The 11737-nt window shown below is 37.5% G+C and overlaps 1 protein-coding gene across 1 annotated transcript in view; it reads left to right on the top strand.

Moving 5' to 3' along the window:
* Positions 1-6588: 6588 nt before the first annotated feature.
* Positions 6589-11737, top strand: part of LOC111567519 (troponin I, fast skeletal muscle-like) — an 8838-nt gene continuing 3689 nt past the window's right edge. The window contains exons 1-3 of the mRNA XM_023268696.3: positions 6589-6678; positions 8298-8329; positions 8561-8597. Of these exons, the coding sequence (XP_023124464.1) occupies positions 8322-8329; positions 8561-8597 (45 nt within the window). The 5' untranslated portion in view covers positions 6589-6678; positions 8298-8321. The remainder of the gene's footprint in view (positions 6679-8297; positions 8330-8560; positions 8598-11737) is intronic.

The following is an 11737-nucleotide window of genomic DNA, read 5'->3' as shown; positions in this document are numbered from 1 at the left end:
AAATACACTCCAAAAATGAAGGTACAAACAAATAAAATTTAGTAAATGATTTCAAGCTAGATGTACTGAAAACTGTCGAGATGAGCTGAAGTTTTTGTTTGTTCATGTCAAAAGTTTTGTTTGGCTCTATACACTACCATTCAAAAGTTTGGGGTCACTTAGAAATGTCCTTATTTTTTGAAAGAAAAGCAGTTTTTTTAAAAACTAAAGTTCAGGCTTAAGTCACTCCTTGACCCTGGAAATGCTTCTACTACTGCTTTTCGTCTTCAGATAGAAATCTTATTCAGACCTAATTCAAAAGTAAGAATATGTATATATACAGCAATTTTAAAAAAAATGAAGATAACATTGAATGAATCAGAAATACAATCTAGACAATGTTAATGTGGTAAATGACTATTCTAGCTAGAAACAGCTGATTTTTAATGGAATATCTACATAGAGGTACAGAGGAACATTTCCGTCAACCATCACTCCTGTGTTCTAATAGTACATTGTGTTAGTTAATCGCATTTAAAGGCTAATTGATGATTAGAAAACTCTTGTGCAAATCTGTTAGCACATGAATAAAAGTGCAAGTTTTCATGGAAAACATGAAATTGCTTGGGTGATCCCAAACTTTTGAACAGTCATATATGTATTGTAAGTTCTAGCATTTTGACATAGGACAAGCTTTAGTGACAGCCAGTAAATCCAAACACAAACCATCCCTGTGGGACACTTCTCCCAGGATACAAACACAACCAGATGGTGGTTGGATCTGAGCAAGATACTACAAGCATCAGGAGTATAAATCAGACTCCATGTAAACATACACATATAGTTATTAATGCTTTCACATAGTGAGGAAAGGCCACACGCTTCATTTCCAAACTCAGACCTGAGATACAGAACATTCCTGGGGCTCGAGTTGTAAGTGGAGCATCTTTGTAGAAAACACCTGCCCATCTCTCTGACGGAACCGTAAACTTGACCCCCAGCGTCGCCCTCTGCCGCCACATTCCCAGCATGATTCAAACTCTGTCATCTCTTCTGTCTACACCTCACTCAGAACTGTCACCACCTTTTCCCTAAGCCTTCACTCCTATAGTCTGACATGCTAAATGCTTAACTCTGCTGACACTTTTTTTGCTGCAATTTTTTTTTAAGGGTTTCACTGAAAATCTTTGGGGACCAAAGCAAAAAGCCCTAAATGAATTTCATGAATTCTATTATCCTATTGCTGCAAACAGGCTAGTTGAAAACTATGTCAGTATGAGTTCAGAAATCCAGTACTAATACAGTATATTTTGGTTTCTTATTCTACAGTGAACGTTACTTATTATCTGATGTACAGACTAATATAGATACAGTTAACATTTTGGTTATTGGGGGACCACTGTTCAAAATGGAGAAGAGATGCCACTGAATGTAAAGAGAAAAATTCACCCATCAGTAACACATCCATATTTCATTTATTATTTCAAATATAGCATTCTGTCTATGTCTGATATGTGCACCCTGTTGTCTCTATATTTTGGTAGTTACTAAAAAGTGATGAGAGGGGACACATCCATTGGCACATTAATTCACTGATGCACATATCCTTCTGGAAAATTAATCTTAATATATCCTGTCTCCATGTTTGGGCTAATTTATAACTAGAAATACTTCGTAAAGTACAATTCATATGTATCCTGATGCTGCAGGTATTTAATAAACACAGAAGAAAGACTCCTCCAAACAGCTGGGAACTAAATTTTATCTCCTGTTAATGCTTTGAGGTTTGTGTGTGAGCCTTCATCAACTAAAGGCACCAACTATGTCTTTAAACACTTTCTATGATGTTCAACAGAACAGTCGACTGGCAGCTACCATATGTAGTCAACACCGTCACCATGCTGTTTCACTTGTCCTCAGGTATCATAGCTACGGTCACTGAAACTTGGACATTAGACTTTCAGTTAATGAACTTGGCCTATCAGTTCTGAGGTGGTCACATGGGGTGGGGTGAGAATTCAGGAGGGTCATGGCTCCCCTTGGAGGCACCTCCAGTCAGAGGGTGTGAGGGGGTTACTGGTAAAGAGTTAACTAGAAGACCAATTACACAAATGCTTCTGTCAATATAGACAGGTTTTAGCTTCTGACTGGTTTAGCTAATTTCTGTCTGTTTGTGTCTGTTTACTTTTTTTTAGGGATTTCTCCACAATTCAGTTTTGTTTTCCAACTTTTCTGTCAGTCAGGATTACCTTACCATTAGGTTCTATGAACACAGCATTTTTAACGCAGCAGAGTTATGTGACAATCAGCGTTGGTTTGTCTGTCTGGAGCTTATAAATAAGGAGTGCGCATGTAGAACATCCAAGACTTTTAGGAACATTATTAGTCAAGCAATCTTTCCCCAGTAATCACTTATTAAACTTATTAGGCAACTCTTAGAGGGCCAACAAGTTGCTACTGAGAATACAATTACATGTTAAAAAAATACAAAAATGTTTTACTCTGCCAAAGAACATGGTGGAGTTATGTGATGATCATCGTTGGTTTGTCTGTCTGTCTGTTAGCAACATTACTCAAAAATGAACTAATAGATTTGGATGAAATTTTTAGGGAAGGTCAGAAATGACACAAGGATCAATTGATTAGATTTTGGCAGTGATGCAGCTTATAGTCTGGATCCATGGATTTGTTAAAAATTTCTGTATCATTGCAAGATAGCGGCACAGCAGCACTGTAACTATGACAAGTGAACACTACGTCAGCTGCCTCGTGATGATCACATGATTGTAATCCTACAATAAATTAACTGCTGCGGACCACAAATTTTTAAAAGATTTTATCCGTTGGAAAGCCTTGGCTCTTTGAGTACTTTTCTTGTTTTTAATGTAACTACAACAGAGTTTTGCTAGCAACTGTTTATATCTGTTGTCTCTGGGCAGATAAACAACAAACAACCACAGAACAACAATTGCACTTCACAATTAGAGGAAACAGTCCATCAGTGTAAGACAATACACAAAATATGCAATAAATACAATACATGCAGCGCAATCATTAGTAGTGACACTTTTTTGCTGAATTTAGTAAAAACTTGAGCATGGTTTTAAACACTACAAAGCTGCCTGAATTTCTAATGTTTGTGTGGATACATTCCACTTCCTCACTGCTTTAACTAAGAAAGCAGATGAACCAAAGGCGTTCTTAACTGAAGTACCAATCACGTTTACGACATGCTGTAGTCTGAACTGCTCTGCTACTGTCTGGATAGGCCAGGCATTCTCTAACAAGAGGGGCTAAACATTAGGAATAGATTTATCATGTCAGGCATGTCAGGCAATTAAAATGGAAAGTTGTTTTTTTTTTTATATTGGTGATTATATTGCTGTGATGATGATCTGCTGGCGTTTTATCTGATACTTTAAGCAGTTGTTTGTAGAGGGAGGACACTGGCTTCAGTGTAGTCACACCTGCTTGTGAGGTTTTAATGTAGTAAGACATCTGTCTTACTACATAAAAGCCGTGTGTGTCCAAAGGGCTTCGCAGCAGACAGGGACAACTGGTGCCTGATGCTTTTAAAAGTACTCAGACTGACTGAGCTGAACACGTTTTAAAAGGGCATCAGTTTGCACCAGGGATTTTTTGGATCTATCCTCTGGTAGGTAGACAGCAGACTTTAAGGTACTTTCACCTTAGTTTTAGGATCATGTCGTATAGCTGCCACAGCTGTTCCGATTCTAAAATTAACTGGAGGTGACTAATTGAGGGCTAACATTAGACTTAATCTGTGCAGCGTTTGTAACAATGGACTCACTTGGTCAACTATTACTACTACTTCAAACCATCAGGTCTCTTCATGTGAAAGTAATCATGATGACGAAGGTAAATGAGAGTTACAGGATCACTTGACTTGAAATTTACTTCAGTATGTCCTTGAAGTTACTTTAATGTCTGAAACAAATTTTGTACTCATCTATCCTGTAGATACTTTAAAAACAAACAAATAAATTAAAATGGAAAATTGCAGGAGGCTCTAGGGGCAAAATCAGGATCATCAAAGCCATTAGGAATCATCATCTGGGGACATTGAATGCCTACATCAAACAAGACTGAAATATTTCTATCTACTGCCAGACTTATGTATCAATATCAACAAGAAAAGTATTCAGAGAGCGCAGTACTCTGCCAAGGCTGCACATTCCCCTATATGGCACTGTCAGGAATGTAGCATTTTAACACGTATAATTTCCGACAAATAAGTCCCTATAAGTCCAAAGCGGTAGCAGGATCGCAATCATGTGATTGTCAGCAGGCAGCTGACGCAGTGTTCACTTGTAGTAATAGTTACAGTGACGCTATGCTGCTATTTCGCAATGATGCAGAAATGTTTAACGAATCCGTGGATCCAGACTATAAGCGGGATCACTGCCAAAATCTAATCACTTGGTCCTCGTGTCATTTCTAGTCTGTTTTTGAATTGCGAACAGACAAACACACTGACAAACCAATGCTTATTGTCATATAATTCCGCCGCGTTCCTTGGCAGAGTAATAAATGAAAGAGGTCTTTAAAGAGACTGGATTTTGAAGTGTTAAGCAAACCTCCTGCAGTTTCCTGTAGAAGTAATTTTACATGTTTCAGAAAGTATTCTTGTTCAGGTAAATTCTCCCAGAGAGGAATTTAAATCAACAGGTAACCTTACCCACATGGAAAGTTTGCCTTCCTGCCTACCTGAAATCATGCCCACATATTTTTATAGCACAAGTGTTAACATGAGAGGACCTTCTGCAGCCAGGGAAAGGTCTGGAAGTCTTTCTGAGGGAAGATCCACATCTGAGATCAGCAATCCAAGCTGAAATTCTCACCAGGCCAGCCAGTAATTAAGAGATATTTATAGATGGCAGAGATGTGAGCTTGTTAAGCACTTTATTTGGGGCAATAGTTAAAAGTGATATCGAAGTTTCATTGGTAGTTTCTCTCTTTTGAGCCTGTGTCTGAACTCACAACAGCCTGACAAACGCTGCAGGTCCATCACACCGTTGATTTAGATTTCTGGGAAAATCAAGATGGCCTTTAATGGCTTTTCTAATTCTGTAAAGTTATAAATTAGGACCATGTTGATCAGAAGTGTAAGGGTCATCAGCTGTTGAGTCCTGGAACTATATTTTAATGATCGGATTATCACAACACTTTGGGTCTTATGATCATCTTCTGGATTCAGGTAAAAGCCACCCCTTGATAAAAATGTATTTGTGTGTTTTATGCCTTAAGGGCTCTTCGTTCCTTCTAATCATCAAAAAATATATATAATTAGAGACGAGAAGAGAAAGATGTTTGATATTGATCTTGTCGTGAGTCTAGAGGTCTCTTTTAAAACAATAAAAAGTATCTTAATCATCCTGACATAAGGCAAGTCTTAATCCTTAACTGTGACCTCAAGGTAAGCCTATAGGTAGCAGACATCAGCAATATTTAGTTCTTTATTTTGGTCCACGGAGTATCGGATCGCATTGTTTTAAGAGTTACTCATGAGGCTATCAAGTTTTCAAGTGTAAAAACTTGATTCTTTATTATGTACAGGCCAACCTTCACCCTCCTCCCATGTTCGAGGTGTCAGGCAGCTGTGGAGAAGCAGACCCTGTTGGTAATAGCCTTCTGGAAAAGCATCTGAGCTGATACTCCACAGCTGAAATCTGCAAATGAAGGTGACGCTAAGTGTTGGGATTTGAGTTCAAGCCAACTTTAAAGGACTTCACGAGAAACCTGACTTCAGTTAGTGATAAGACATTCATGTTTCTGCAGTTTTGCACGCTGAGGTCTGACACTGAATTCCAAACGGATGAAGATTGCCTTTAAGAACACCATTCATTCTCAGAGCAGCAAACCAATAAAACTCGTGGGTATTTAAATGCAATGCATATTATTTGCAAAAACAATGCAAAGATGAAGTTGGTGTACAATTTGTAAACTTTTTCAAAAAAATTGATGACACTGTCTATAAGTGGAAATAGTTTCTGGACTTGGATCTTGCACAGGATTGAAAAGTTAAAAAAAATAAAATAAAATAAAAAATCAGTTTATCCAGACCTGTATTCCTGTTTTATGCAGCCTTTGCAAAGTAGAAAACTCATCTTTATGTAACTTTGGAAAAAAAAAGTGCTTTAAGGATGCAGATCGGATTCTTCGTACCTGTTAAAGCCTTTAAGTGAATGAACACATTTCCCCTTAAATTGCCAGCCCTTTCTTTGCAGTTATTGCATCCAGTGTTAAAATCATTTAAACTTTGGCTGCTTCAGCATCATCACAACAACAACAGGTTAAAAACACTGCCCAGACTGCCTCTCCTATCCCACTGCTTTCACCAGTGCCATGTTTATCTGGTTCAGGGATTAGACTGATGGTTTTATACTGAATATGAATCATCATCCTTTTCGTCCCTTTTATAGCATCTAGGTGGCACCAAGCAGAGTCCTAAAATGAAATCAGGCTCCTCCTTGATCACGTATGATTTATGGGGTGAACTTGGCAGGGGATGATGGTATTTCAGGAGCTTGCCAGCCGATTGGTCTGAGGATCCTGCATTTCCATAAACAGGGGCTCCATATCCATATCAGAGCCCTCATATATAAACCTCAGGGATGATTCCTTCCCACTGCCGCTGGTCAGTGCTGCCCTTCTCCTCAACTTTCTGTCCTGTCGTAGGTGAGACCAGTTTCCCAGTCTTCCTCGTCGTCGTCCTCCTTCTCTACTCTGTATGTCTCACCAGAGCTTGTAAATGGATGCAGAACGGCTGTTGCATGGAGTCTGTTAGTGTTTTTGGGGAACCTGTTGGTGAAGTGCTAAGGTGATGAAAGTCCTGACCCCTGGGCTCTGTTAATAAGTGAAGGGAAATGTGATCCAGGGTGAAGGAGACGAAGGATCAAGTATTTGAACAGCTCAGAGATTTGAATGAGTTGAGACTGGATGATGCTCTTATTCACTTCTAACTTTCTCTGAAGATTTCTGCTTGTGTACTTTTGAACTGTTTCACTGCTTTGGAAATTTTAGATGCCTGGGTTTTTTTCCTGTACACTGCAGCTTTTATGATTGCATGATTGCAACGTTGCGTTGTGTTTAGCCAATTTTCCGAACTACTAAAATGATTTGTGAACTTTATCAACTATGTTTCATCGTTGGACTACTTTGTAAAGTTTAAAATTCTATGCTTGGATTATTTTAGTTTGTTTTTTTATCGCTTTAGATCTTTTGGATGTGAGTGTTTGGACCATTTTTAGTTTCTATCACTTTTTTTTTCAAAAAGAACGAGATAAACAGATCAAAACTGACTGTTGAAGTCTTTTTAAAAAAAATATTAATAGAAACAGATGAGAAAAAATCAAAGCTTGGACTCAGAACTGTTGCTACATTGTTGCTTTTAAAGGTGAATTTCGTATTTTTAAAGCTTTTGGTTTAGGAATATCTCTGTGCTAGGACTGGATGTTTCTGGAGGTTTGGTCTGCAAAAAAAAATACTGAAGAAACATGAAAATAAAAATGATTTATGTCAACATGTTTGTACAGTGTACTGCAATCTTTTAAGTATTTACCTGATTTATAAAGTCTGTCTGGGGTTCAGTGTTATTGTTCTCGTGGAAACTAATTCATGGACAATTTTAAAAAATTTTAATTTTCATTATTATTATTTTATTTTTTACAATATATTATCATCGCTTTGCAAAGCATATGATTGATTCGGAAAATTCAGAAGTTTGATTTCTGAACTTACATTGGAATCTTCTTAAGTTCTTATCGGTAAAACTGAGAGAAAATGTTTAAATAAATTAAACACTACCATTAAGTTGTTTTCAGCTACTTCTACACCTCAAAAAAATGACAACTGTAAAAAGTCAGTTCAAATCTTAAATCAAGCTGTTTTTGTTTAGTTTAACCTGGAAAATGGAAAATTAATTTCTGCAAAAATAACTCCTGAAATCTGATTCTGGGGCCGGCTGCCTTGTTGAGACCAATTTGTTTTTGGAGTGTGTGAGCATTTGTGGACTGACGAATGTTGGCAGCTATCATGCTGCCGCTGCACATTCTACCACAGAGATTCTTCTCTGTGAAAGGAATTGATGTGTTAACTCCCAGAGGATATTTAGTTTTGACCACCTGTAAGGGAGCTTATCGCAGGCGTCAGTGTCGACATTTGACCCAAACTCCAAACTTAGCTCTGTCACCACTCAGCTGATCATCAAGCATTTGAATCGGACACATTTATATACAGCAGAGTCTCTCGCGATTAGCTGATGATGACTTTTTCTCCTGTTTTTTTTCTTCCAATAGGTTGTGAAAAAAGAAACCGCCAACATGTCTGAGTAAGTACTGCTTCTCCGTTACTTGTTGCTGATTTTTGTGATATAAAATCATTTAGTTAAGAAACATCAGCGGTGGTTGATAAAGTGTTAAACATTTTCTCTTGGGAATGTGGAAACTCTACCAAAATGGAAAGAGAAACAGTACATTTTTAAACAGCACTTAAGTCAAGTTCTTTTCATTTCCGTCTGTGTTACACTTCAGACATAATTAGTTGTTTGTGCTCCTTACAGCAAAAAGATGACTTCGAGCCGCAGGCATCATCTCAAGGTATGATACTCACCGTGGTGTCTGTCTGAGCTTTATACTAGTTCCAGTGCTTCAGGAATGAATCTGCTGATGGAAGGATGTGAATAATACAGAAAAATGGAAAGAAGGCTCAAGATGAGGAAAGAATCAAATATGGAAGACAGAAAAGGAGAGGAAAAGGGGACAAATTATAAAGAAAAGAAAAAAAATATGAGCACAGGGAGTCAGATGTCTGACAGCATACAGCTGCTGGCTGTGAGTTGCGGCTGCTCTGCCTGACTGGGATGATATGATAACTGCTCTGACTTCAGCTGTGTTTGTGGTTGAATCTGTGGTACTATGGGTATGTTCAGCTGCACTTCTATTTGAACCTGCAGTGCTTCTATGACATGTAATAATACACCACAAGAGTTCAGGGATACAGTAGTAGTAGTACACTACAGTAATGTACTTAAAATAAGCTGTTATTCAGCTGGGAATAGCAAGGATTTAAAGCAATAAGGTCCTGTGCAACTCAGCCCAAAATAAAAAGAAAAAAGATTATTTTTGAGTTTTCCAGAAAAAAAGGAAATCATGTATTATGTAAACTGACATCGACTGCCAACAGTTTCCTAGAAGAATAAAAAACTCTGTAGATCTGTTTGGTCAGTAAATATCAATAAATATTCATTTAACTGATGTTGTGTATTTCTGCAGCTTTTTAACTTGTTGACTAGTTTTTAGCTGGACAAAATATGTAGTTTTGTGTTTCAAATTGATCTGATGATCAACAAATAAAACAACATACTAGTCTATCTAGAAAACTATGGACTATTTTTCAGTGGTCTACTTCATGATTTCCTACATTTTCTAAATTCGTCTTCAAATATGATGTAATGGTACTTAAAAAAAAATCTACCTTTCCCATATTTTGTTAGAGATCTTGGGAAATATCATTGTAATTTATAGCCAATTATTGGTCAATTTTCAGGAAATTATGAGGGAAATAGTTGAGCTGTTGTAATGTGCAGTGTAATCACTGTATGGTTGTTGTAAAACAGTTTATATGAGCTGACATCAAAATGACTTATTCGTTTGGTTGAACTCCTGGTAATCCTATTGTCTTAGTCACAGCTGTCAGTAGACTGAAACCGAAAGCAGCAGCTGACATGAGACAGTTTAAAGCTGTGTGGCACACCACCTGCTGGTTCAATCGGTCAAATACAGAGAAAGTGTTCCATGGTGTTGATAGAGTTAATGTTGAATTTATCAACTGGCATTTGCTGTGGTTTTGGGTCCTGGAAACTAATTCAGATTACACTGTGTGAACACTGTGTTGCTTAGATGTGGATAGTGGAAAAAAATTCATCACTGCATTCAAAAGGTTTGCCAAATCTTACACTTTTAGTGTCTATCACCCAATTTGATACAACCTATTTCCACATTCAGGCTGCTCTACAGTTTAAAGTTCCATTACAGATTGAGAGATCCATAAGAATACAGCTTTATTGTTGTTAAGACAGTATCTGTAACTGGGTAGACTGAATTAATCTGGGTGTTCTGAAACATTAGAAAGACCTGAAGTTAAATTTGTCTCTACTCTGGGTTTATTAAATACCTGCAATGTCTAATAACAGGATGTAAGTAAAATATTAATTATCCAGACATATGGACAAGATTTTGTAAACAGTAGGTCAAAAACACAGACAGAATATTTGGGGTTATAAATGCAACTAAAGCACTCAGAGAGCACAGTACTCCGCTAAGGCTGCTCATTCCTTGTATCATTTCCGACGGATAAGTCCGCAGCGGTGGATTTGTAGTAGGATTGCAATTATGTGATCGTCAGCAGGCAGCTGACGTAGTGTTCCCTTGTAACCATAGTTACAGTGACGTCGTGCCGCTATCTCGTAATGATACAGAAATCTTTAACAAATCCGTGGATCTACATTATAAGCCCCATCCCTACTAAAAACTAATCACTTGGTTATTTGTGACTTTCCCTGAAAATTTCATCCAAATCCGTCACTCTGTTTTTGAGTAATGTTACTAATAGACAAACTAACACCGATGGTCACATAACTCCGCCACGTTCCTTGGCGAAGTAGTTATTTGGGGAATTATTGTGCTCATACTTCACATTGGCTTCATCTTCCAGGAAAATGAAAAGATCGATCAACCAAATTAGTACTATTATCTGAATAACCTGTAGTAGCCTTCATCCAATCGAGATAGTATGATAAAGTATGAGAATTATATGTGAATAAAATATAGTTATTAAATGCTAGCAAAAACTATGAATAACCACATTACAGCAATATTTAAGCTAAGTGCTACATTGACAGACCTCTCAGTCACTTCAATAATTCTACACTTTTAGCTTCATAAATTAGCCACGTTTAGCTATTGGCTAACCTAAGCTAGCTGACAGTTTCCTAGGTAGCCATTTCATCTTTTACTACTGTAGCTAGTAACAATAAAACAATCATACTACAATGTACAGACATTGAAAATTAAACAACGCCTAATCAACATTCAATAATAGCTAACCTAGAATACATTTACTGTTTGCTCAGTTACTCCTGTCTTTTTTGTGGCATATGTCCACATTTACATGCCAATAAATATTCTAACTTGAACAAAGAACAAGTTAAAACACCACAAGTCAAAATTAAGCTAGCTGACAAGTTCTAGCTAGCAAGCGTACCGTTCTAGCTAGTGACCACATCGGTGCTCAGCCTCTGAAACAGAGAAGACAATTACTTGTGTACACTAGAGGTCTACCGATATATCGGCCGGCCGATATTTTGGGCCGATATATGGACTTTTTTCAATATCGGCCATCGGCTGATATTTGCAAATAAAAAGCCGATTTGTGATCAGGCACCCGTACGGGCAGCTGCCGCGACCCCTTTTCCCTTAGAAGGACCCCCGGCACTCAGAGAGCGGAGCATGAGCGGAGCGAGTGAGCCAGGCAACAACAAGCCTAACCCTAACCACTTTCAGGTTACTTTTTAATTGTATTTTTTGTAAACTTTAAGTTTTTTTTTTTAATGTTATTGTACTTTTTCACTTTTTGTGTTCAATAAATGTTAGAGTTCTACTAGTGTATTTAATTTGTAATATATACATGTATATACTTTTAGAGTTTAAATTGCCTTTTGTAATCGATGTGCTTTTTA

Source organism: Amphiprion ocellaris, chromosome 3, assembly GCF_022539595.1.
Source record: "Amphiprion ocellaris isolate individual 3 ecotype Okinawa chromosome 3, ASM2253959v1, whole genome shotgun sequence".
In the NCBI taxonomy this organism is placed as follows: domain Eukaryota; kingdom Metazoa; phylum Chordata; class Actinopteri; family Pomacentridae; genus Amphiprion; species Amphiprion ocellaris.
The sequence above is the reverse complement of the archived record's forward strand: the minus strand, read 5'-3'. Positions and strand labels throughout refer to the sequence as shown.